Source organism: Desmodus rotundus, chromosome 10 (assembly GCF_022682495.2).
Source record: "Desmodus rotundus isolate HL8 chromosome 10, HLdesRot8A.1, whole genome shotgun sequence".
Classification (NCBI taxonomy): Eukaryota; Metazoa; Chordata; class Mammalia; order Chiroptera; family Phyllostomidae; genus Desmodus; species Desmodus rotundus.
Window position 1 is genome coordinate 34,506,789 of NC_071396.1, and position 20,548 is coordinate 34,527,336.

Sequence of the window (20,548 nt, forward strand, 5' to 3'; positions counted from 1 at the left end):
AGGGAAGACCCCTGACGGTTTGGGAGGCATCACCATGGGAACACACCAAGGCCTTCAATTTAGGTTTAACCCTAAAACAAGGCCCTGAGGTCCAGTAAATGCCCAGGATGAGAGTGGAAAGGCCTGAGGGGCAGATGAAAAGAGGGTCTTGGAAACTGCACAAGAAGAGAGGTTTGATTTTTTTTTTTTTTTTTGACAACGGGAAATCACTGTGACAAACAGTGCAAAGGATTCGATTTGGGAAAGGTAATCTGTTAGGGTTTGAAGGACATGGAGATAGGGTGACAAACTGGGGAGTCGCCTGGGGCCGGTGAGGGCTGGGTGGGTGCAGCAGGCAGAGCGAAGGAGAAAAGCAGCGGAGACTTAGAGATGCAGATGTGGAACCCAGCGAGGGGCAGGCTCCCGACCGACCCCTGGGGACAAGAATTGGAGGGGCGGGAGCTGGGGGTGCAAAGGGTGACCTGGCTGGAGGTTGACAGGTGCCGGTCACCAGGGGGCGCCTGCAGGGATGGCAGAAACAAAACCTCCAACTGCAGCTTTAGGGGATTACTTTTTCGAAGCATGTAAAGTAAGAGGAAGTTTGCTTCATCTCCCCCTGCGACAGGGTATTACAGTCCTTTATGCCGCTGAAAAACAAAAAGTCCCCAAAGAATCTGAATTCGAGTAAAATTGGCTCATTCGGGATGGGAACCCAAAATAATCTCGGATACCTCAAGTTCTAACCAACTAAACATGAGCAGAAACGATGCCTCGTGGCTCAGACACATTTCCACGCCCCATTATATTCTGGAGGTCTGTTACAAAGTCAGATGTCTCTTGGTGAAAACACCACGGACTTGGGGAAATTCCTTCCCAAGCCACAAGTCCCATGGCTCAGACCGCACAGATCTGGGGGAGGAAGGAAGATGCGGGCCCTGGCTCATGGTTGAGACTGCCATAGTCTTCCAAAGCTGCATCTCTTTCTACCCCAGTTGTAACTCAGTCACGTATTCAGCAAACATGGAGCGCTTCTTCCTGCGTGCCCAGCACGATTCTCAGGGGTCAGCGTTCCAGCTTGGGAGGCAGCTACCAAGAGGAGAGAAGGCTGGGCCGCTTGGGGCTCCCTCCAAGCCCACTTCTCCTTGTCCCCAAACAGTGTCCACCCAGCTGGATGCAGAGCCTGGTGAGGGGGGCACCCTGAACCAACGGAAGCTGGAAGGGCTCCATCCCTGCTTCCTTGTCCCCCCTGGGCTGGGGTGGGGAGCTAGCCCTCCTCCCACCTCTACCTTCTGCCCTTCCCAATTAAGAGCCTCAGCGTCCCAAGAGCCAGCTCCCTCTGTCCCATAAAAAAACCTCTGGGAGCGTGAGATTGGTAGTGACCTGGAAGCTGTGAGACCGTCCCGAGCTCCAACCCTGGGGCATGTTTACTCTGAGGGTGGAGAGTGAGAAAGATGTCGCAATCCACTCCATCCACGTCAGCAGCGTCATCTCAGCGATGAGGTGGAAGACAGGAGCAAAGGCGGGCCAGTCAGCCATGGAGCCTGCCCTCTTTGTCCGTCCTGACTCAGGCCCCAGCTTCCCCATCTGCAGGCAGGAGGTGGAGCGAGCAGCCTCCCACCCGCCGTGACTTCACTCGAAAACAAACCCAAAACTAAAGCGGGGTCAGGTTTCCTCAGCTTGAAGTCAGAGATGAGTCACTGCTAAGAGCAACTGCAGTGGCTCAGAAGTGGAATCAGAGACACAGGCGTGAGACAAGGGTACAGGAGGCTGACCGGTACGGGTGGGGCTTGGGGGTGGCTGGCCAGGGCAGGTGGTCTCCTGGTCCTGAGGCTTCCAAGCAAGACCGCAGGCCCTGGGATCACCAGGCTACAAAGCCAGCAGGGTGGCAAGAGGCCAACTTCCTTTCTGCCACGTGTTAGGGTGATAAGGCCAGGGCAGAGGGTGCAGGCTGGCAGGGTGGTGGCTGAGGACGCCCAGGGCCTTGGTTGGCCCTCGAGTGATGCCCTTCCTGCCACCCGTCCTCCAGCGCAGCTGAGCGTCCCCGAGAGGCATGGCAAGCTGCATGGAGGTGGTGGCCATGGACTGCGAGATGGTGGGGCTGGGGCCCCTCCGGGAGAGCGGCCTGGCTCGGTGCAGCCTGGTGGACTTCCACGGCACGGTGCTCTACGACAAGTTCATCCGGCCCGAGGGGGAGATCACCGATTATAGAACCCGGGTCAGCGGGATCACACCTCAGCACATGGAAAATGCCACGCCCTTCGCCGTGGCCAGGCGGGAGGTGAGTGAGGGGCTGTGGGCCAGCAGGGCCAAGGAGGGCTGTGGACACACCCCCAACACCTACGCACTTCCCTGGTGCCTTCCCCAAGGGCCAGATCCATGACCTGTGTCCCCAGCGGCATAAGATTCCCTGCCACCCTGCGTGGGGAGTTCCAGGGCGTGGAGAAACCAGTTGGTGTCTCATCCCATCCCTGAGAAGGAAGGCTCCCTGCCACCAGACAGCCACACACTCCCATCAGGGAGCAGCCTCCAGGGCCTCTGGTCCACCTGGTGTTCCCCACTCCGATTTCGGGGCTGGATTCCCCATTCTTTCCTTGACACTAGGCTGCCACTGGTGAGCCCTGTGGGGAAGCAAGAAGCGGGGCCTGGGCCGAGGGGAGCGCTGGTTCCCAGACCCGTGGAAGGCTGGCCGTCCATCACTCTAAGGTCCCACGATGCCCCCACCCCTTCCCCTTCCCTCAGCTTGTTGCGACAGCTTCTCCAGGTTTAACTTTCTATTTCTCTGAGTTACCGAAGAGAAAGAAAATTCACCCTCCCTAAAGACGGCCCCCAGGTTAGTCACTTCTGAGAAGGTTGAGAAAGGCAAGCGCCCTCATTGGTTTCTACGCCAGTGGGGCGTGGGGAAGGCCAAGGCCAAGCACAACAAAGAGAACTGAGGTTTGTCACTCCCACGCTGGCACAGGTGCTGGGCTCCAGGTGCTAGAGAGAAAACCGCAAGAGCAGCTACTGTTTACTGAGCGCTGGCTGGGTGCTGTTCTAGCACTAGGGCTCCACGCACATTCACGCGTCAGCAAACAGCTGGCCAGGGGGGGTCTCAGGAGCTACTGACTCAGGCTTGCATCCCACCTCGGTCCTCACCAGCTAACTTACCTGGGGCAAGTTACTCAACCTCTCTCAGTACCCAGTTTCCAATACCCATCCAAGAAAACGGGGATGATCGTAGTGATTCCACAGGATTCTTGTGAGTTTTGAGAAAGGGCCAGGAGAGAGGGCCTCGATAAGGACTCGAGCTAGCTGCCAAGACTGCCCTGTCACCCCATGTTTCAGATGAGGAGCCTGAGGCTGGCCTGCACTGAGTGTGTGTGTCGGTTGGCTAGGACCACCATGACAGAGTACCACAGACGGGGGGCTGCAACAGCAGAACCGTACCGTCCCGCGGTTCTGGAGGCTACACGTCCAAGATCAAGGTGTCAGCGGGGACGGTTCCTTCTCAGGGCTGTGGGGGACAATCTGTTTCCCGGTCTCTTCACCCGGCGTCTGGAGGTTCGCTGGCTATCATGGGTGGTCCCTGGCTTGTCACCTCCGTCTCTGCCTTCACATTCATGTGGCGTTTCTCCCTGTGTGCATCTCTGTGCCCAAATAGCCCCTCTTCATAAAAACACCGGCCCTTTGGACTAGGGGCTCCCCCTAATTACATCAGCAATGACCCTTATTCCAAATAAATCACATTTTGAGGAACTAAGAATTTCAACACATGAATATGGGGAGGGAAGGGGGCTTGCACAATCCCGCCCATAACGCTACATAACTTGTACAAGTTCAGAAAACAAGGGGGAAGAGCCGGTCAGGTTTCAAAACTCAGGCCCGAAACTCTAGAGCTGTGTGCCAACGGGCAGTGGCGGGGAGCCCCTGGAAAGCCCTGGTCTGAACTGCAAAGTGCTGTAGGTGTAAAAAACCCCTTGGATTTCAAAGACTAATGTATTTTTTAAAAACGTCATAAGCAAGCCCTGGCCAGTGTGGCTCAGTGGGTTGGAACATCATCCCGTAACCAAAGGTTGTGGGTTCAATTCCCCGTCAGGACCTATATTTAGGTTTCAGGTTCTATCCCTGGTCCGGGGGCGGGGTATAGGGGAGGCAACCAATAGATTCTTTTCTCTCACATCAGTGTTTCTCTCTCTCTCTCTTTCCCTTCCTCTCTCTCTAAAAGCAATTTTAAAAAATGTCCTCAGGGGAGGGAAAAAAAGAAAAAAAATTTTAAAATCATAAAATACCGCGATCATTTTTTATAGCAATGATGTGTTAAAACGCTAACATTTTGGATATATTAGGTTAAATAAAACATTAAAACTAATTTGACCTATTTCTTTTGACCTTTTTGACCTCGTGGCTATGAGATGATTTGGAAGTATTTAGGTGGCTACCGTCCCATTTCTCTGGGACAGCAATGAGCTGCCGGTGCTCAGAGGGAGCCAGGGAGCCCCAGGGAGGGGGCCCAGCACAGCATGGAGGTTCTGGAAAGATCCCATGAGGCTGGGGGCAGTTGCAAGGGGTGGGAGGGGTCTGTGTATGCAACTGAGTGGGGCCGTACAGAGCCGCTGAAGGGTCTCAAGCAAGAACATGGCAGAATCAAAGCCAGTTTCATGAAAACTGCAATGGCGGAGGATGTGGTGGGGGCTATGCTGCGAAGGAGAGATGGGAGAGAGAAAGAGAGGACAATGAGGAGAAGGGTCAGAGCCCCCAGGGAGTGGTTGAAGGGACCTGGAACATGGGTAGGACTGAAACGGAGAACTGGAAAGAAGGAAGTGTTAGGACGAAGGAGATGGGAGAGCAGCATAAAGAAAAGAGGGAGTCCCAGGGACACTGCAAGGTTCTCCACACACTCAGCTCCCCGCGGAGCAGGCAGGTGGAGGGCAGGACCCTGTCCTCCCCTCTCCTCCCCAGCCTCCGTCCCCATCAGAGTGGCAGAAAGGGCAGAGAGCTCAGAGCCGGGGGACAGGCCACAGCAGAAAACACTTCTCATGTCCCGGGCCTGGGCAGTCAGGCAATTCCATGGACGCCCCTGGCACTGGCCTGGGAGTCGGGACACCTCGGTGCTCATCCAGGCTTGGTGCAGACATGCCCCCATTTCTCAGTCGGAGGTTATGCCAGGCCCAGCGCTTCTCGGGAGGGGCATGAAGCCCTGACCCACCTGTGGGTCAGCCAGACCTCCACTCGTCCGCATCCCTGCCCCTAGAAATCCTACCGTTCTGGCAGGCCCAGGCCAGAGGAGTCCTTTAGGATGTCCCTCCCCACAAATCAGACTATCAGCACAAGAAGGAACTCATGTGGCAAGTGAGGACCAGGAAGGGCAGTGACTTGACTGAGGACACACAGCAATCTGGGATGCAACTTAGTACTCCGATTCAGGGCTCTCAGCAGACTGATTAAGGATCTTTTTCTTTGGTATTCCTCCCCCCCTTTTTTTTTTTCTGAGAGTGACGTGTAATAGCTTGAAACCCACTTCTGTACGTTAATGCTCTTTCAATGTTAGCCCAGTCTGGGGGCAGCATCTACCCCACGACGGGAGTTGGGGGGCATGACTGCATGTTCAGGTTGCAAACAAAGAAACTGGCCCTTGTGAAACATGCGGTATGGGAGGGGAACACAGACAGAAGGGCGGCCATGGGAGCTCACGCACAGGAAGCTATTTCATCTGTAACCAGCGCAGCAGCCCCTGCCTGGGAGGGTGCGGGGGCTGCCCTGCTGGGGCCCCGCCACCCGGCAGGTGTCTCTGGGGCCCAGCCAGAGGACGACTTCAATGCCCAGCTTCCCCCAGGGTGAGCTGCCTTGTGGGAAGAAGGCACAAGCTGGGGGCCGTGGACAGGAGGACAGAGGGGGACCCTGAAGATGACCGCAAGGGACCTGGGCCTCTGCAAGCACAACATTTTTTTTTTTAATCCGCACCTGAGGACACGCATGTTGACTTTACGGAGAAGGGAAGGGAGGGACAGAGACGTAGAGAAACAACACCGTAATGGAGAAATGGTGATCGGTTGCCTCTCGCTCGCCCTGGCCAGGGACCAAACCCGCAACCCAGGCATGTGCCTCCATGGGGAATCGAACCTGCAACCTTTCGCAGTTTACTGAACAGCGCTCCAACCAACCGAACGACATGGGCCCGGGCCACAAGAACAACATTCTTTGGAGGGCCTTACAGCCACTGCTCCTGGCGGCCAGGAATGAACGAACAGGGTCACCAATGAAGGGAGGGGCGGATGCGTGATGGAAGTGGCAGTCGTGGCTGCTCCATGGGCTTCGGTGCAGAGGCGGCCATGCTTCTCCAACGTAGACAACACCCTGGAACCCTGGCAGTGCCCCTGCCTGCTGATTCCCATTCCGTAGATTCTGGAGTTCAGACCTGCTCTCTGGATTGTTAACAAGGACCCCAGGTGACTTTGTGGAAGCAGGAAATACCTGGAACTAGGGTAACACCCAGGGGAAGGAGTACCCAGGCAGACACCTGGGCCGGTCAGTCCCCAGCCACGGGACCTGGGGACACACCGCTCTGGGGCCGCGTTTTCTGTGCGTAACCGAAAGCCTTCCAGAAACCTCCACTGAGTGCCGGCGTGGGCTCAGCGGTGCTCTCCGCTCTGAGATTCCTGATGCTGATTGAGGCCCTGGGTTCTCGGTAGGCAGGAATAACAACACTGTGGCAGCAGGGCCGGGCCCAGGGGCTCCACACACTGCTTGTCAGTTCTCAACGCTCTAGCTGGGCCACCCGGGCAAGCCTCTTCACCTCTCGGATCCCCGGCCCCAGCCTTTAAGAAATGCAAACGAGCATATTTTTGGTGACAGAGCGAGGAAAGTACCCGGCGCAGTGCCAGGATGATGAAGAAAGACCGTGTCCCTTCCCCCCTCCCTCGTGCAGTTCTTTCCAGGAACGTGAGCGTCTCCCCTGCCTGTACGGTTTCTGTGGAGAAATGAGACACCTGCCTCGTTGCACTGACCCAGGGAAGGTCCCACCCCCAGGGGTCCCACTGGCTGGTGCTTCCCCACCTCCCTGGGATTCAGCAGGTACCCCACCGCCCTCCAGCCCTCCCTCTGGAAGCCAGTGAAGCCCGGGCTGCTTACTGGCCACAAGCCTCCCCTCTCCAGGCCCTCGCCTTACCCGTGGGGGATTGAAGCCCAGAGATAGCCTTTAAACTCCCCGAGACCACACAGCCAGTCCCAGCGTCCTTCCCTGCACATGCCCAGCATCCTTGTCCCAAAGGGCTGTTGGCGTCTCTCTGCCATGCAGACTGTTCTCCACCTTCTCCTGCTTTTTCTTCTTCCTTCTTCTGCATGCCTACCCCCTCCCCATTATATTTGTTCATGATGAGTCCTGTGTTGCTAAATGCAGCCCCCACCCCTACCCCCAGGGACCTCCAGGCTCAGGAAATGATGAATTTCCCAGAAATCTACCCCACAATGACTGGGGATGAGTTGGCCCTCTTACATCTGGGACCGGGATGCCGTCTCCAGAATGATGGACAGTCCCCGCGGGGCTGTGTGTAAGCTGGGCCTGAGCCAGCTCCTAGCGGGGAGAACGGGCCGCATTGTTTGCAAACATAAAGAATGTCAGCAGGAGAAGGTGCGTGACCCACAGCCAAGCCCGCCCTGTGCGCTTTCTCGGCGTGCTGGCCCACGCCCCATCTCCACACACGGGGTTCTGGGGGGTCGGTTGTGTGCCCTCCCCACTCAGGGGGACCCCACACCAGCACTGCCTGTTAGAAATCTGGGATCCAGAACCCAAACACAGATTTCAGTGACATGCCCCAGGGGAGTCCCAAGCCCCAGCATGGGCTCTGTCCCGAGGTGGCCCCGAGAAAACCACGAGAACGGCCGGGAAGGCTGGTGACATGGTCTGTCGATGGTGGATGGACAGACCCCATCCCCAGCGCTGGGACCACGGACAAGCCACCTCCGCGCTCTGGGCCTCAGCTTTCTCTAATGGCCTTCTGGCTTCCAAGGGAGACATTATCGTCTCACACATTGCTCTTCCACATTGAAACCACTGGAGGAGCCGGATGGGCCTTCTGCACAGCCCTAAACTAGTCAGTGTGAATAGGGCCTTGGTCCAATCTTCTCATTTTGTAGATGATACGTTTGAAGCTCAGAGACGGACAGTGCTTTGCTCAAGGTCACACAGCATCTCAAGGAAGGGCTGCTCCCTGCCAGCTCACGACGGCACCCAGTTGCCCCAGACCCACCCGGGGGACCTGGGTGACACGTGTGGGGTATGTGTCTTCCTGGACAGATCCTGCAGCTCCTGAAAGGCAAGCTGGTGGTGGGTCACGACCTGAAGCACGACTTCGCGGCTCTGAAAGAGAACATGGGTGACCACAGCATCTACGACACAGCCACGGACATGGCACTGTGGGCCAGAGCCGGCGTGCTGCACTGCAGGCGCGTCTCCCTCCGCGTGCTCTGTGAGCGCCTCCTCGACAGGAGCATCCAGGTGAGGACCCCTCCCTTCCCGGCTGGGGGCCAAAGAGCCTGCCTCGCATGCCCCCTCATTCGGAGGGTCTGCTCTGGGGGCCTGGCCCCTCCCTCCAAGACTCCAAACCCCACCAGTGGCAACAGGGCAAATATTGGGCCCCAGAGACACTGTGTCTCCCCCTCGTCCCAAGGGGCTGTGCCCTTTGGAGAGGTCAACAGATATTTATTAGGCACCTACTCTGGGCTGCCCTGAATGAGGAGTCCGGGACCCTAGGTGAGCAAGGCCCTGTCTGTGAGGAGCCCTTGGGTCATGCAGGGTGGCCCCTAACCAGGTAATCAGCACGCACTGTGGGGAGTGTCCCATGGCGGGAAGGGCCGGTGTCCTGGGAGCAGAGACAGGGGTGGGTGGCCAGAAGGAGGACCAGATCTGGGGTGGAGTCTGAACCGGGGCTGTTAGTGGAGGCGGGCAGGAGATGGACAAGGGAGGGGACAGACCAGCCCCAGCCTGCTTGGCTGGGGAGCCGGGATCACGTAGGAAGCAGGACATGGACCTGAGTTTGGGCCTTTCTGTTAGACTTGAGGGACACAGGATGCAGGACAGAGAGGCCAGCACATCAACTCATTGAAGAGCAAACACCTTCTCAGCTTGCTGAGCAAGTAGCCCTTTAGAAGCGTCTTTTTAACAAATACCTCGGTGGCCAGGAGCGTCCTGCAGAGCAGCTCCAGCCCCTCTGCATCCGAGCAAGTGGGCAGGGTCCCCACTGGCCTTGGTGGCTAATGGGGGAAGCCGGGCCTGCTGCAGCCGCCGGCTGAGCCCCAGCTGTCAGAGCCCTGGGGAGACCCAGCCACGGACCCACCCTGGGGCCCTGGGCTCTGCATCTGGCACCCCCCAACCCCCAAGTCCCCACTCTCTTCATGTATCTGCAGAACAGCCTGTCAGGACACAGCTCAGTGGAAGACGCCAGGGCCACCATGGAGCTCTATCAGATATCCCGGAGACTCTGGCACCGCTGAGGGCTGCCCAGGGGGCGGGGTCAGCTCAGCTCCATGCGGCCGCTTCTCCAGGGGCCAAAGGTCTTTGTCTCTTCTGGAAGGCAGCTTCCTTGCTTTTGGAAAATGCATCTGTAGCAGTAAAATGCTTCTATATTTTCTCTGCGCCAGCATTGGTCCCCTTCTTGTCTCTTCCCTTCTTCTCTCCGAGCCGGGGGAACAGTGGGCAGGGCAATGAGCCCTCAAATCAGGGTGTGGGGGCCAAGTCAATTTCCTTAATATCTTGAATCCTGTGGGTCATGTGATTTTGGTAACAACCCCTGCCGCTGCCTCCTTTTGCCAGTTGCTTTCGTGCCCCACGGGGTGGCATTATGTCCCGGGGGTGGCCCCAGCTCAAAGGTCCATCCAGCCCATCTTGGAAGTGGTGCCACGGCAATGGTGAGATTCGAAACAGAGGTACAGCAAGTGTAACAGGCGTGACCCCTGGCCCCTGGCGACCTTCCATAAGTCGTTCCGTCTCTTTTGTGTAAAGACCGGAAGTGGAGTCAGTGGACTCTAGAGTCCCAGGGAAGTAGGTGGGAGCCCCGGCTGTGCCATTTGGTACCTGTGCGGGGCAGGGTGAGGTACTTCACCTCCCCGTGCCTCCCCTTCCCTACCTGCAAAACGGATGGCACCTGTCAGAGCGCAAGCACCCCCCAGATGTCAGTACCTGGTGGCCCACCTCCGGAGCGCCTGAGGGTCCAGGGGACCTCAGGGACAGCAGCTGCCCTCTGCTGCGGGGTCCGGCCCCCTGAAGGAAGGGCAGTGTGAGGAGAAAAGCGTCCAACCCAGGGCAGTGACTGTTCACTAGAATCAGCTAGCAAGTTGTTATCTTAACCCGTACCTGGGTCCCCCTGTAGGTCCACTACCAACAGAATCTCTGTTTTTCACGGAGGACATTCGAATCACCTTGGATGCTTTCAAAGCACAGGGTTCTCACCCCTGGCCGAGCACCGGCGCCGCCTGGGGGTGCTGGGCCACCCCTAGTGTGTCTGACTCAGCAGGTCTGGGCTGGAGCACCGCCCCCTGACTCGGAATTCCTAGCTTGTTCCCTGTTGGCGCTGGTACTGCCGGTCCAGGCCCCGGCTTCGGGAAGCACTGCCTCAGCGTCAGGCAGTTGTGATGGGCAGTGGGTTCAGCACCACTGACCCGGGGTGGGGGCCACCAGGCCAGCTCCTGATCCTGGTCCAGCTTCGCCCCCTGCCACCCCGTTTGGCTACCTGTCAGGCGGAGAGAGGGTCACAGCCCTGCGTTAAATAGCCCCACTGCGCAGGGGAGGGGCTCGGGGTAAGACTGAGGACTCAGGGATTCAAACCAAGGCCCGTGGGATCCCAAGCCCGAGTGCTTTTCACTCTGCTTTACGACGTTTGCACCCTAACCTCGGGGAACCTGGAGGGCTCTCTCCGGCGTGCGGAAGGGTGCTGAGGTGCAGCCTGCGCCCTCAGGGCCCTATGCGGTGGTACCATTTTTCGGAACCTTCAAATCTGCCAGGTGCGGCCGCCTTGTCTTGCCGGAACTGGCCACCTGGTGGTGCTCTTGAACCGTCTATCGGCCAGGCTGCCGGGGCAGCAGAACCAGTGTGAGGCAGGAGGGTTTGGTCTGCAAACGTGGGCGTGGGGGCTGCTCGGAAGGAGCCTCTCAGCTGCCTTCACTCTGAGCAGAGGCTCAGGAGGGGCCGGGGCAGTGCTGCAGCCTGGCCTGCAGGGTAACCCCAGGCTCTCCAACTCCCAGAAAGTCTCCTTGCTCAGCCCCAGGCTTCCTTGAAAGGAGAACCGAACCAGGATTCCCAAAGGAAATCGAACCTGACTTCCTGCCTCCTCTGTGGTGCTTGGATGCCCCCCAGGGGACAGAAAACTTGGGGAGGCACGCACCCCAAGTCCCAGGAGGGCGCCCAGACCCAGCGGGCAGCATGGGCTCCCTGCCTCCCACACAGTGGTGTGAAAAAAACACACTCACGTGAAAAACACAGATGTTAAAGCGTGCCCTGGAGAGCAGCAGCTTTAGGTCAGCACAGTGGCTGAGGGGCTCAGTGTTCCCATCCATCCAATGGGCTGAGAAGAGAACTGAGGTCTCAGACGCGAGGTGCCCGGTGGAGACCCAAAAGCAGCACCCACCACTACTGACCGTGATACACACAGAGCTGCCTCCAGGCCCCCCTCCAGACCCCAACCCAGCGGGGCCCCAACAGAAATGAAGTCCACGCCTGCAAGTGTGGGGTTCCTGTGAGGAGGTTCACCCTTCATCGAAGGAGGGAGGAAGGGGAGGTGCTGTTTGTGAGTGGCTGCTTTGTGGCCTGTCCCTGTCACCCTCCGTTCTGAAAGGGCTGGGCAGGGTCCACCCCAGACACCCAGGGAGAAGGCAGAGCTGGGCTTCTGAGCACCGCCTGGCCCCTGCCTCTTCTCCCCAAGCCCTTTATCTGCCCCACTGTGCTTCCCGAGGTCAGTTTCCAGCCCCCTTTGCCTCCACCCCACCCCATCTTCCCTCAGACCCACAGCTGTGGATCCTTCCCTGGGTCGCTGCCCCTGGACCAGGGTGTCTCCGTTTGCAGCGCACCTGCCTGGCTGACCTTCCCAGGCGAATGACCGTGCTGTCCTGCATGTCAGGGGAGGAGGCGGGTGCAGTGGTGGTCTCTAGCCAGGTGGGAGCTCTGTCTGACCCCAGGTCCTCCCAGGTGGTCTCGTCTGGGCCCATGGGAAGGTACCGCCTTCTCCCTCCCTGTGGGCTGAATCTAGGGAGGCTAGAAAGGTCAGCATGGTCAAGGCCTCTGTTCCAGGGCTCACGGCCATCCATGCTCGAGGGCCCGTCAGAACAGGGAGTGAGGACATGCCCCCGCTGCACAGGGCAGCGGGCATTCAGCCCTGGCTGACCGTGGCCGGCAGAAATGCTGGCCCAGTGGGGACACCTCCCAGGCTGTGCCTGGCCCACGGGCCACCAGGTTGAGACCGAAGCTCTAGTCCACCTCCCGTCTGGCACCTGACCCCTTTCAGCCAGGGGTGTGGCATCATCCTCAGCCTGGATGTGCCCGATGGCAGAGAATTAATTCACTGTCTCAAAAGCAGTCCTCGGAGGTCAGGGTCGCTGATGTGCACACGCAGGGCTTGGCCCACTGAAGTGCCTGTCCAGGACAGAGCCACACCACGTCAACGTGGCGACCAGCCACCTGTCTTCTGGGAGTTGTCACGACTCTCATCTACCCCGAGGTTCCAGGTTCAATATCCCCAATGTATTCACCACGTCCCCCTCATGCCAGCCCCCCTCGGCCACCCCAACTCCCCCCGCATCCTTGCCTCCCCACCCCTTCTCTGCCCACTTCCCCAAGCCCCACCCTCCATGGATTCTTTTTTTAAAGATTTTATTTATTTTCAGAGAGAGGGGAAGGGAGGAAGAAAGGGAGGGAGAGAAACATTCATGTGTGGTTGCCTCTCGCGTGACCCTAATGAGTGACCTGGCCCGCAACCCAGGCATGTGCCCTGACTAGGAATCGAACCGGAGACATTTGGCTTTCAGGCCAGCACTCAATCCACTGAGCCACACACCAGCCAAGGCCTCAGTGGATTCTTAACACATGGAGATGAGAAGGGACGAACACCAGGGCTCCACTGAGACAAGGGAAGAGCAGCGTCCCCCAGCCCAGGGCTGGCTTTGGGAAGACCTGTACGGTCACGTGGCCGTGGCAGAAGGGACTAAGGCACCAGGACAGGGTCACAGCTGCCACCTAACTCTGAAGGCATCAAGGAGAATGGTGTGGGGGGGGGGGGGCACGGTGGTGCTGGAAATGTCTGTCTAAAAATGGCCCGGCCCCGCAGAGCACACCTGAGTCAAACCCCGACTCAGACTAGTTGCTGGCGGAGTGAGTGGGGAGGAAAGGCCGGCTGCTCCACACAAGCCCCTCAGTCACCAGCCCAGCCCGCACAGAGAAACGTGCTTCTCTTCAGGGACCGGACTCTCCGCCCTGACCTGCCCAGGCCGGCCCCTGCTCCCCACTGCCCCCCATCCCCACCCACCCACCCGAAGGCCGGCCGCTGGCCCCAGGGCGAGGAGCCAGTCCAGGCCAGTTCCCAGAGTGGTAATGAACGCTGCCCGCTTCCTGCCCGGAGTGTTTCGGGCTGGGCCAGGCTCCGCGGCCAAGAGGCTTACTCACTTGCAGAACAATTTCTCCTCTATATGGAAAGAACATATGCTTTTCCTGCCGGGAGAAGAGAGCTCTGGGTAGATTTGCCGAGACGCAGAGGAAAAGGCCAACACTGGCCGGGCCCCAGCACCCTGATCCCCAGCGAGGTGCTGTGGGCGCGTGGCAGAGACGCTGGCCTCTGCTCCCAGGTGCGAGGGGAGCCCCGGAGACGCTGCTCAGGACACTGAGCTGGTCCCTTGCTGGAGGCTGGACGTCCTTCCAGCCTCATTTTCCTGTTCTAGCCCCCAGTGTTTAGGGCCCACAACCTCAAAGGCTTGAAATAGCAAAGACTAATTGCCGTTCTGAAGGCCAGGCGTCTGTAATCAGTGTCCCGCATTCCCTCGGAAGGCGCTCACGCCCGCGTCACTCCGGTCTCTGCTTCCAGCTGCACGCAGCCTCCTCCTTCCCGGGTGGTGGTCTGTGATCTCCCTCTGCCTCTCTTGTATAAGGACACTCGGTGGCATTTGGGGACACCCAGATAATCCAGGATTAGCCCCTTCTCTCGGTATCTTTAACTTGATCACAGCTGCAGAGGTCTTTCCCTGTGACAGGGAACACCCACGGGTGACGGGAATTTGACATGGGTGTATTTCGAGGGGGGATATGGATTTAAGGAAATAGGAATTTGTGAGCTAGTCCCCAGGGGAACTCCAGAAAGCAGCCAACAAGAGCAGAAAGGGGCTGCTCAGTAACTAATGGAACTGACCCCAATCAACCGGCATAACATTTTTTGTGTGGAATTTCTCAACAGGTTTAATGTTGTGGCACAAACGTTATTTTCTGTGATTCCCTTATCACTTAAAAAAAAGATTTTATTTATTTATTTTTAGAGAGAGGGGAAGGGAGGGAGAAAGAGAGGGAGAGAAACATCAATGTGTGGTTGCCTCTTGTGAGTGCCCCCCCACTGGGGACCTGGCCCACAACCCAGGCATGTGTCCTGACTGGGAATCAAACCGCCAGCCCTTTGGTTTGAAGGCCAGCACTCAATCCACTGAGCCACACCAGCCAGGGTCCCTTATCATTTTGATTATCAACAAGAAAAAGAAAACATTGGCATAGATTGCATAGATTTTAGGTATGGCAGGGAATACAAAGATACAGAGAAACATACATTTGGGTAAAACCTGAGCACACATTTAAATTCTCATAAACGGTATTTGAGATCACAAGGAGAGAGTTTATGCGTTGATAAAGGCAACAAAAATAAGATGTAATGAACACAAACATGTGTGCATCTAAGAACATATGCACCCACGACTCCCACGACCCCTTGAAGTGATGGCTCACTACCTTCCCTAAACTTGAAACCTGTCCAACGGGACCGCCCTGGGATGCTCCAAACCCTGTGCGTCCCAAAATTCTACCTGCACCGTCATTCCGATTTCCCTTCCTCGTGTATTTCTGTCCTTCTGGAGGAAATAAGACTGCACTGTTTCTTGGAGACCTACTCCTTCCCTGCAGTGTGAAGATCTGGTGGGGTCATCAGCCAGGAGTCCCTGCCCTTCCCAGGCTGGACCGACTGGTCTCTGTGTCCAAGAGCTTTGAATGTCATGTGGAATGAGTCCAGGCTGCAAACATGGCTCATTGATTCCAGCAGCGAGAGCACTCTGACAAATCGAAGGTTCTCACTCACTACCCGGGGGCTGGGCAGTGTCCTGGCTCCCGGCTTTTCCAAGCCTAATTCACGAGTCTTTCCCCCATGCCCCCGCCCACCCCAGTCTGTGATTTATTCTTCAAATAAATCCCTTTTCTGATGGAATTAGCCCAAGTCGGTTTCTGTCGCTTACAACCAGGAAGTCTGTCCCCAAATCCAAACCCCTTCGGGAGACAGGCCAGGCCCCTCAGGAAGTGGCTCCCGCCTCCACCTCCGGCGTCACCCTGCACAATTCACACCACCCCCAGCATAACACGCCTGACACCTAGAAAATCCCTCCTTAAATCTCCGTTTGTGCTGCTGCTTCTGGGAAGCCACCCCCTTCTGTGAGCCCTTGTCGACCCCTCTCTCACGTTACCCAGAAACGGCCTCTTTACACGTCTAACCCACCATCAACTGAGACCAGAGCACCGCCTGGCACCCAGTAGGTCTGCACTCATACTCTCAGCCTCAGTCTCCTCATCTACAACAACGCAGGAGGAGGAGTTCAGTGCTCAGCAGTTCCACCCCATGAAGATGCCTGTCCCACAATGTCACAGCGGTGTTAGGGCACAGGTGGCAAACACAAGGCCCTCCAGCCGAATCCAGCCCAGCACCTTGTTTCTACCCGGCGGCAGCGCCGAGCTCCTTGCCCCTAGTTAAGGAGCAGTTACATGTACACAGTCCTAGAATTACATTTGGCCCTTTGAAGACAACAGCGAGGCCCCCGGTGAAAATGAGTTTGACACCCCTGTTTTCGGTGATCCAGTGACCTCAGGTATGACCCAGTGGCTCTCAAACATTCCCCTAAAGACACAGGGACGGAACCTCCCGCGGCCGGGAGGTCCAGCGCAAGCTCCTGCTACAATCACTCAACAAGCAGCTGCAGGTGCCAGGCCCTGTCCGCTGAGGAGCCTGACTGGGCGGACCTGTCCTCTAGTGGTGGTCTCTGCAGAAGCCTCATGTTTCATGAGGACGTGAGCACAGATGTTTGCGTTCCACTTCATAACGGGACCGTAGGGGAACACCCGTAACATGTCAGGGCTTGTTTCAATGCAGAAGCAATGACTTCTCGCCCTGTGGGCTTGAAGAGATGGAAACCCATCTTTACGTGCCTGTGTTGAAGCAAGTTTTGGTTGACACCAAGAACAAAGCTTTGACTCCATTTGTGGGAGGGGAGAAGAGAAAGCGGGGGGGACCAGGCCCCATGGGAGTGAGGCAGACGGTGAGAGAGATGATGGGGGGACCCAGGGCCCTGCCAGCTTCTTGCCAGGTCCAGAAACAGAATACTCTGGAAGTCCCTCCTTCTGCCTGCAGCCCCAGAAAGAACCACAGGCTCTTTCTTTTAAGGGGTTCGGGCAAAGAGCTGTTGCAGCCTGGCAATGAGAGCGCAATTGGGGGACGGCGGTTCTGGGCTGAGGGGCAGCTGGTCCCTGGCTCAGCGTGGACTGTGGTCAGCAGGCGGCCCCGGGCTTGGTGTGTTGCTGGCGGCAGTGGGCAGCCAGGAGCCGAGGGGCAGGCAGGCTGCCGCTGAAACGGGGAGTGACCGCCCTGGCGGTATTGCCCAGAGGGTGACGTGGCCCTGAGGTGTGTCAGGGCCAGAGGTAGGGTGGGAAGGGGGCCCAGAAAGATCTGCCCACCCCGTGAGCAGCCTGGATGCCCGGATGGGCGAGTTGCCTGAGGAAACTCACTTGCCTTCCCGGACAAACCACTGGGGCACTTAATGAAAAACAGATGCTGGTTGGAGTCGGGTGAGGGGATGAGGTTGAAATGAGCTCCCCCCCCTCCATCCCCAGCCCTGGTCAGCAGCAGACCCAGCCTGGCTACGGAAGATCGCAGTGCACATGTTTTATGAGCTAAACAAGGGCCCACGAGGGCTTTGGCGGCAGGGGGGCAGCAGTTGATGTAACAGTCCTAAGAGGTAACGCCCCAAGTGCTGGAGGCTCTGCTCCAAACTTGTGTGTCCCCCCTCGGTCCTGTGAACTCGGTCCCCGTTGACCCCATTCTCTCAGGCACAGAGAGGTTATATATCGGGCCCAAGCTCACACAGACAGTAAATGGCAGAGCTGGGATTTGAACCCAGACACTTGGGGTTCAGGATCTTAAACCCTGCCTGGCCTTGACCTTGCACCTTATATCCGGGAGGGAGAGGGCAGCCAGTATCTTTTCAGCACTGTCCGACTAGGTTATTTGTTACTTTCGTTTTATCTTCAGAGGTATTATTATTGTCATCCCTATTTCACAGATGACAAAGGTGAGGCACAGACAGTCTGTTCTGTAGCTTGCTCAAGGCCACAGAGTTCCTCCATGAGAGAGGCTGGATTGGAATAGGAGTCAGCCTCACTGCAAAGCTCAGCCCCTAACGGCACCTCCACCAACGCCGAGCCCCTCCCTCTCCTCTGCATTCAGGAAGCAGCCTCTATTCAGGCCAGGCCTGGTCCGGCTGCAGTCGCCCCCGCCTCAGCCAGCCCACTTACTGTTGGCGGGCCCGCCAGACAAAGCTAGAGAGGGCACGGAGACCTTAGACAGGGGCTGATTAAAGCCTCACCCCCCTCCCCTCGGCCCACCCACCTCCCTACAGGGGTCTAGGACAGGAGCCAGCGGCACAGACAAGGGCCGCATAGATTAGCAGCCAGGTGCCCGCGGCCACAGGAGAGAAGGGCCCCTCTTCTCTCCGCTCAAAGGTGGATTGAGGGAGGCTGGCTCCATGATTTTTCCAAGAAGCTTGTCTAGAGCCAGAGAATGGCAACATCTGTGCCGTGGGCTCTGTGCTGGACGCAGCTCAGGCCACAGTCTGGGGCTGGCGTCGGCTGGAGACAGCCCTGCGTGGAGGCGGCTCTGGCCTGCTGGCCTGCCCGTGGGGCCCTCTGGCTGGCCAGCTGAGGAGGGCAGCCACTGGCCTCCTCCCCGGACACAGGGAGCTCAGGCCAGGAAGGGGAGCAAGGAAAAGCCTGAGGCTTGGGTGCTGGTGGCCTTCTCCATCAACTGTTTGTGCTGAAGAAATGGACAAGACCCTGGCCACCCAGTGGGTGGGCCCCAGGGCCGGTCTCCCTGTCCTCAGACCCCTGGACCCAAAGCACCTCCCTTCCCCCACTGTCTTTCAACACAGGCATTTGCGGGTGTCTCTTAGTCCCCCCAACCAGCCTGCTCACCGAGGCGACAAGGGATGTAGACACCATCTGGCCTATTCATTCTTCCCCTGACCCTTTCCCCTGACTTGGTACATAGTTTAAATTTAAAGTTTATTTTCTTGAAAAGGTAATATGTTTACGTGGCTCAAAGTCAAGATTCTGTAGAAAGCTAACCATTGAGAAATCCTGTCTCTCTCCGTGCCTCCATCCGCCCTCGCCGTTCCCCTCTCCACCCTCCCCGGGCGCAGGTTAACTACCTCGCTGGGGCCTTGCACGCCTTTCCAGCACCTCTTCCTGCGAGCGAAGGACACAGATACATTTAATTTCACTCCCCCACCCCCTCACTGCATTAAACATAGCATACTATGCACCATTCTGTATCTTACTGTTTTTGCTCAGGATGTCCTAGCAATAGTTCCTTATCGTTATTTTCGAGCACACCCTCCTTTCCCCCAGCTGTCTAGTGTTCCCTTGTGCCTACATCGTAGTTTACTAACCAGCACCCTAAAAATGAGCACGTGGGTTGTTTCCAACCTTTGTGTCATTTTCAAATGGGGTCTCAAGTGGGAGTTCAAGTCATGCCAGGCTGCCCTGGTCACACAAGTGGTGGGGGAGGCGGACACCCTGCTTATAGACTCTGCCACCTCTGCTAGGCATCGGCGAAACTTCTCCAGAACCCTCAGAACCCAGGGAACACAGCTTCGAAACCACGATTTTAGCCCAATAAACTTATTTTAAAGATGAGAAACTGAGGCTCTGGCTGGTGTGGCTCAGTGGATTGAGTGCCGGCCTGTGAATCAAAGGGTAGTCGATTCGATTCCCAGTCTAGGCACAGGCCTGGGTTGTGGGCCAGGTCCCCAGTAGGGGGCATGCAAGAGGCAACCACACATTGATGTTTCTCTCCCTCTCTTTCTCCCTCCCTTCCCCTCTCTAAAAATAAATAAATAAAGTTTTGGTTTTTTTTTTAAAGGGAAACTGAGACTCAGAACAGGGACGAGACGGGTCGGTGGTCACGAGTTATCCCGTGGCAGAACTGGAACTAGTCAGCAGATTTCTTGGGCTCTGTGCCCCCAGGGGTGCCTGACTAGGGCTCTGGGGCCACTGGATTGAAACCAGAGGCAGAGGTTACTATGAACTGAGCCGCGGACCTCAGATTTGCCTCTCTCCCTCCCACTCTGTGCTCCCCTTTCCTTGTCTGTTGCTCAGGGTCAGCCCCTGCGCGCTCCTGGAGAAAGGGCTTTGAATTCACTGAAGCCACAGTGAGCTACCCACACAGAGAGAATTCGGGTGGCGGAGCTGCACCGTTAAGAAGCGGCAAATCAAGAATGCACAGGAGCAAGGCAGTCTGGGAGCCCTAGGCCTCTGGAGGCCCTTGTAAGTGATTCCTGTTTTTGAAAAGAATCACCAGAGAGTTTTACAACCAGTGAGTGACTGAGGAAACACGTTTTATGAAAGAGAAATATGTTTACTGCCAAGCAAAGGTCAAGGGGAGGGAGGGTCTGTCTAATCAGGAAGGATTTCACCGATAAACCGAACCCCCGCCGGCCAAGCGGAAGACAAGCAGAAGGAGGAACAGCAGCGGAGGGAGGCCCGCTGACATCTGAAAGGCCACAGGGGCACAGGGAAGAGGCAGGGCTTGGGGGAGCAAGGGGTCCCCGCCTTCACCTCCCCCCATCTAGTAGGTGAGGACGCTGACTCAGTCGGCCCGGGAACCAGCCACACACAGGGCCACTCTGGAAAAATCGTCCACCTCCCTGTGGTCCAGCTGCGCTTTCTCAACAAGAGCGGGTTAGACTCAGCAGGGGGCTGTTCAACTTTTTCTTTCAAGCTCTCAAGTGAGGGGACCGGACCTTGCTTTCGACGAATGACCCTTAATCCCCATCCGACAAGGAAGGATGGAGCATTCGCCCTCATGGGCCTCGAGGGCTTGGAAGGTGAGCAGCCTGGGTGAGCCCGCTCCCCACCAATCCTCTTCCTGAACCACAGCGGAGGGTCTGAGATGAGAATTTCTCATCATCCTAGGAAGCGAGGTCCCAGGGTTTTATTCAATTTGATTTAGGAAAAGATAAGAACATGAGCTTCCCTGCACCCAGGCTAGTGGAGCACAGCTCACACTCGCTTAAGATTGGCTGGCTGAGGGGACTACCTCCT

General features: G+C 57.2%; 1 protein-coding gene across 2 annotated transcripts; it reads left to right on the plus strand.

Annotated features, from left to right (window-relative positions):
* The first annotated feature begins 1,615 nt into the window (after nucleotides 1-1,615).
* ISG20 (interferon stimulated exonuclease gene 20) lies at nucleotides 1,616-15,207 on the plus strand. 2 transcript variants are annotated; one of them, XM_045196593.2, is made up of 4 exons: nucleotides 1,616-1,753; nucleotides 2,006-2,257; nucleotides 8,252-8,452; nucleotides 15,095-15,207. In XM_045196593.2, exons 2-4 carry the CDS (start codon nucleotides 2,030-2,032, stop codon nucleotides 15,176-15,178), a joined length of 513 nt encoding a protein of 170 aa, XP_045052528.1. In that variant the 5' UTR covers nucleotides 1,616-1,753; nucleotides 2,006-2,029; the 3' UTR covers nucleotides 15,179-15,207. The 2 variants fall into 2 exon arrangements, with proteins under 2 accessions (XP_045052528.1, XP_024417384.1); XM_024561616.3 differs by lacking the exon at nucleotides 15,095-15,207 and adding an exon at nucleotides 9,361-9,587.
* The last annotated feature ends 5,341 nt before the right edge of the window (nucleotides 15,208-20,548 follow it).

What these genes read in the sequence shown, in the direction of transcription:
- ISG20 (XM_024561616.3), top strand. Translation starts at nt 2,030, where the DNA reads ATGGCAAGCTGCATGGAGGTGGTGGCCATGGACTGCGAGATGGTGGGG. An exon ending in TCGCCGTGGCCAGGCGGGAG is followed by an intron (nt 2,258 to 8,251) that starts GTGAGTGAGGGG and finishes CTTCCTGGACAG; the next exon opens with ATCCTGCAGCTCCTGAAAGG. An exon ending in TCCTCGACAGGAGCATCCAG is followed by an intron (nt 8,453 to 9,360) that starts GTGAGGACCCCT and finishes ATGTATCTGCAG; the next exon opens with AACAGCCTGTCAGGACACAG.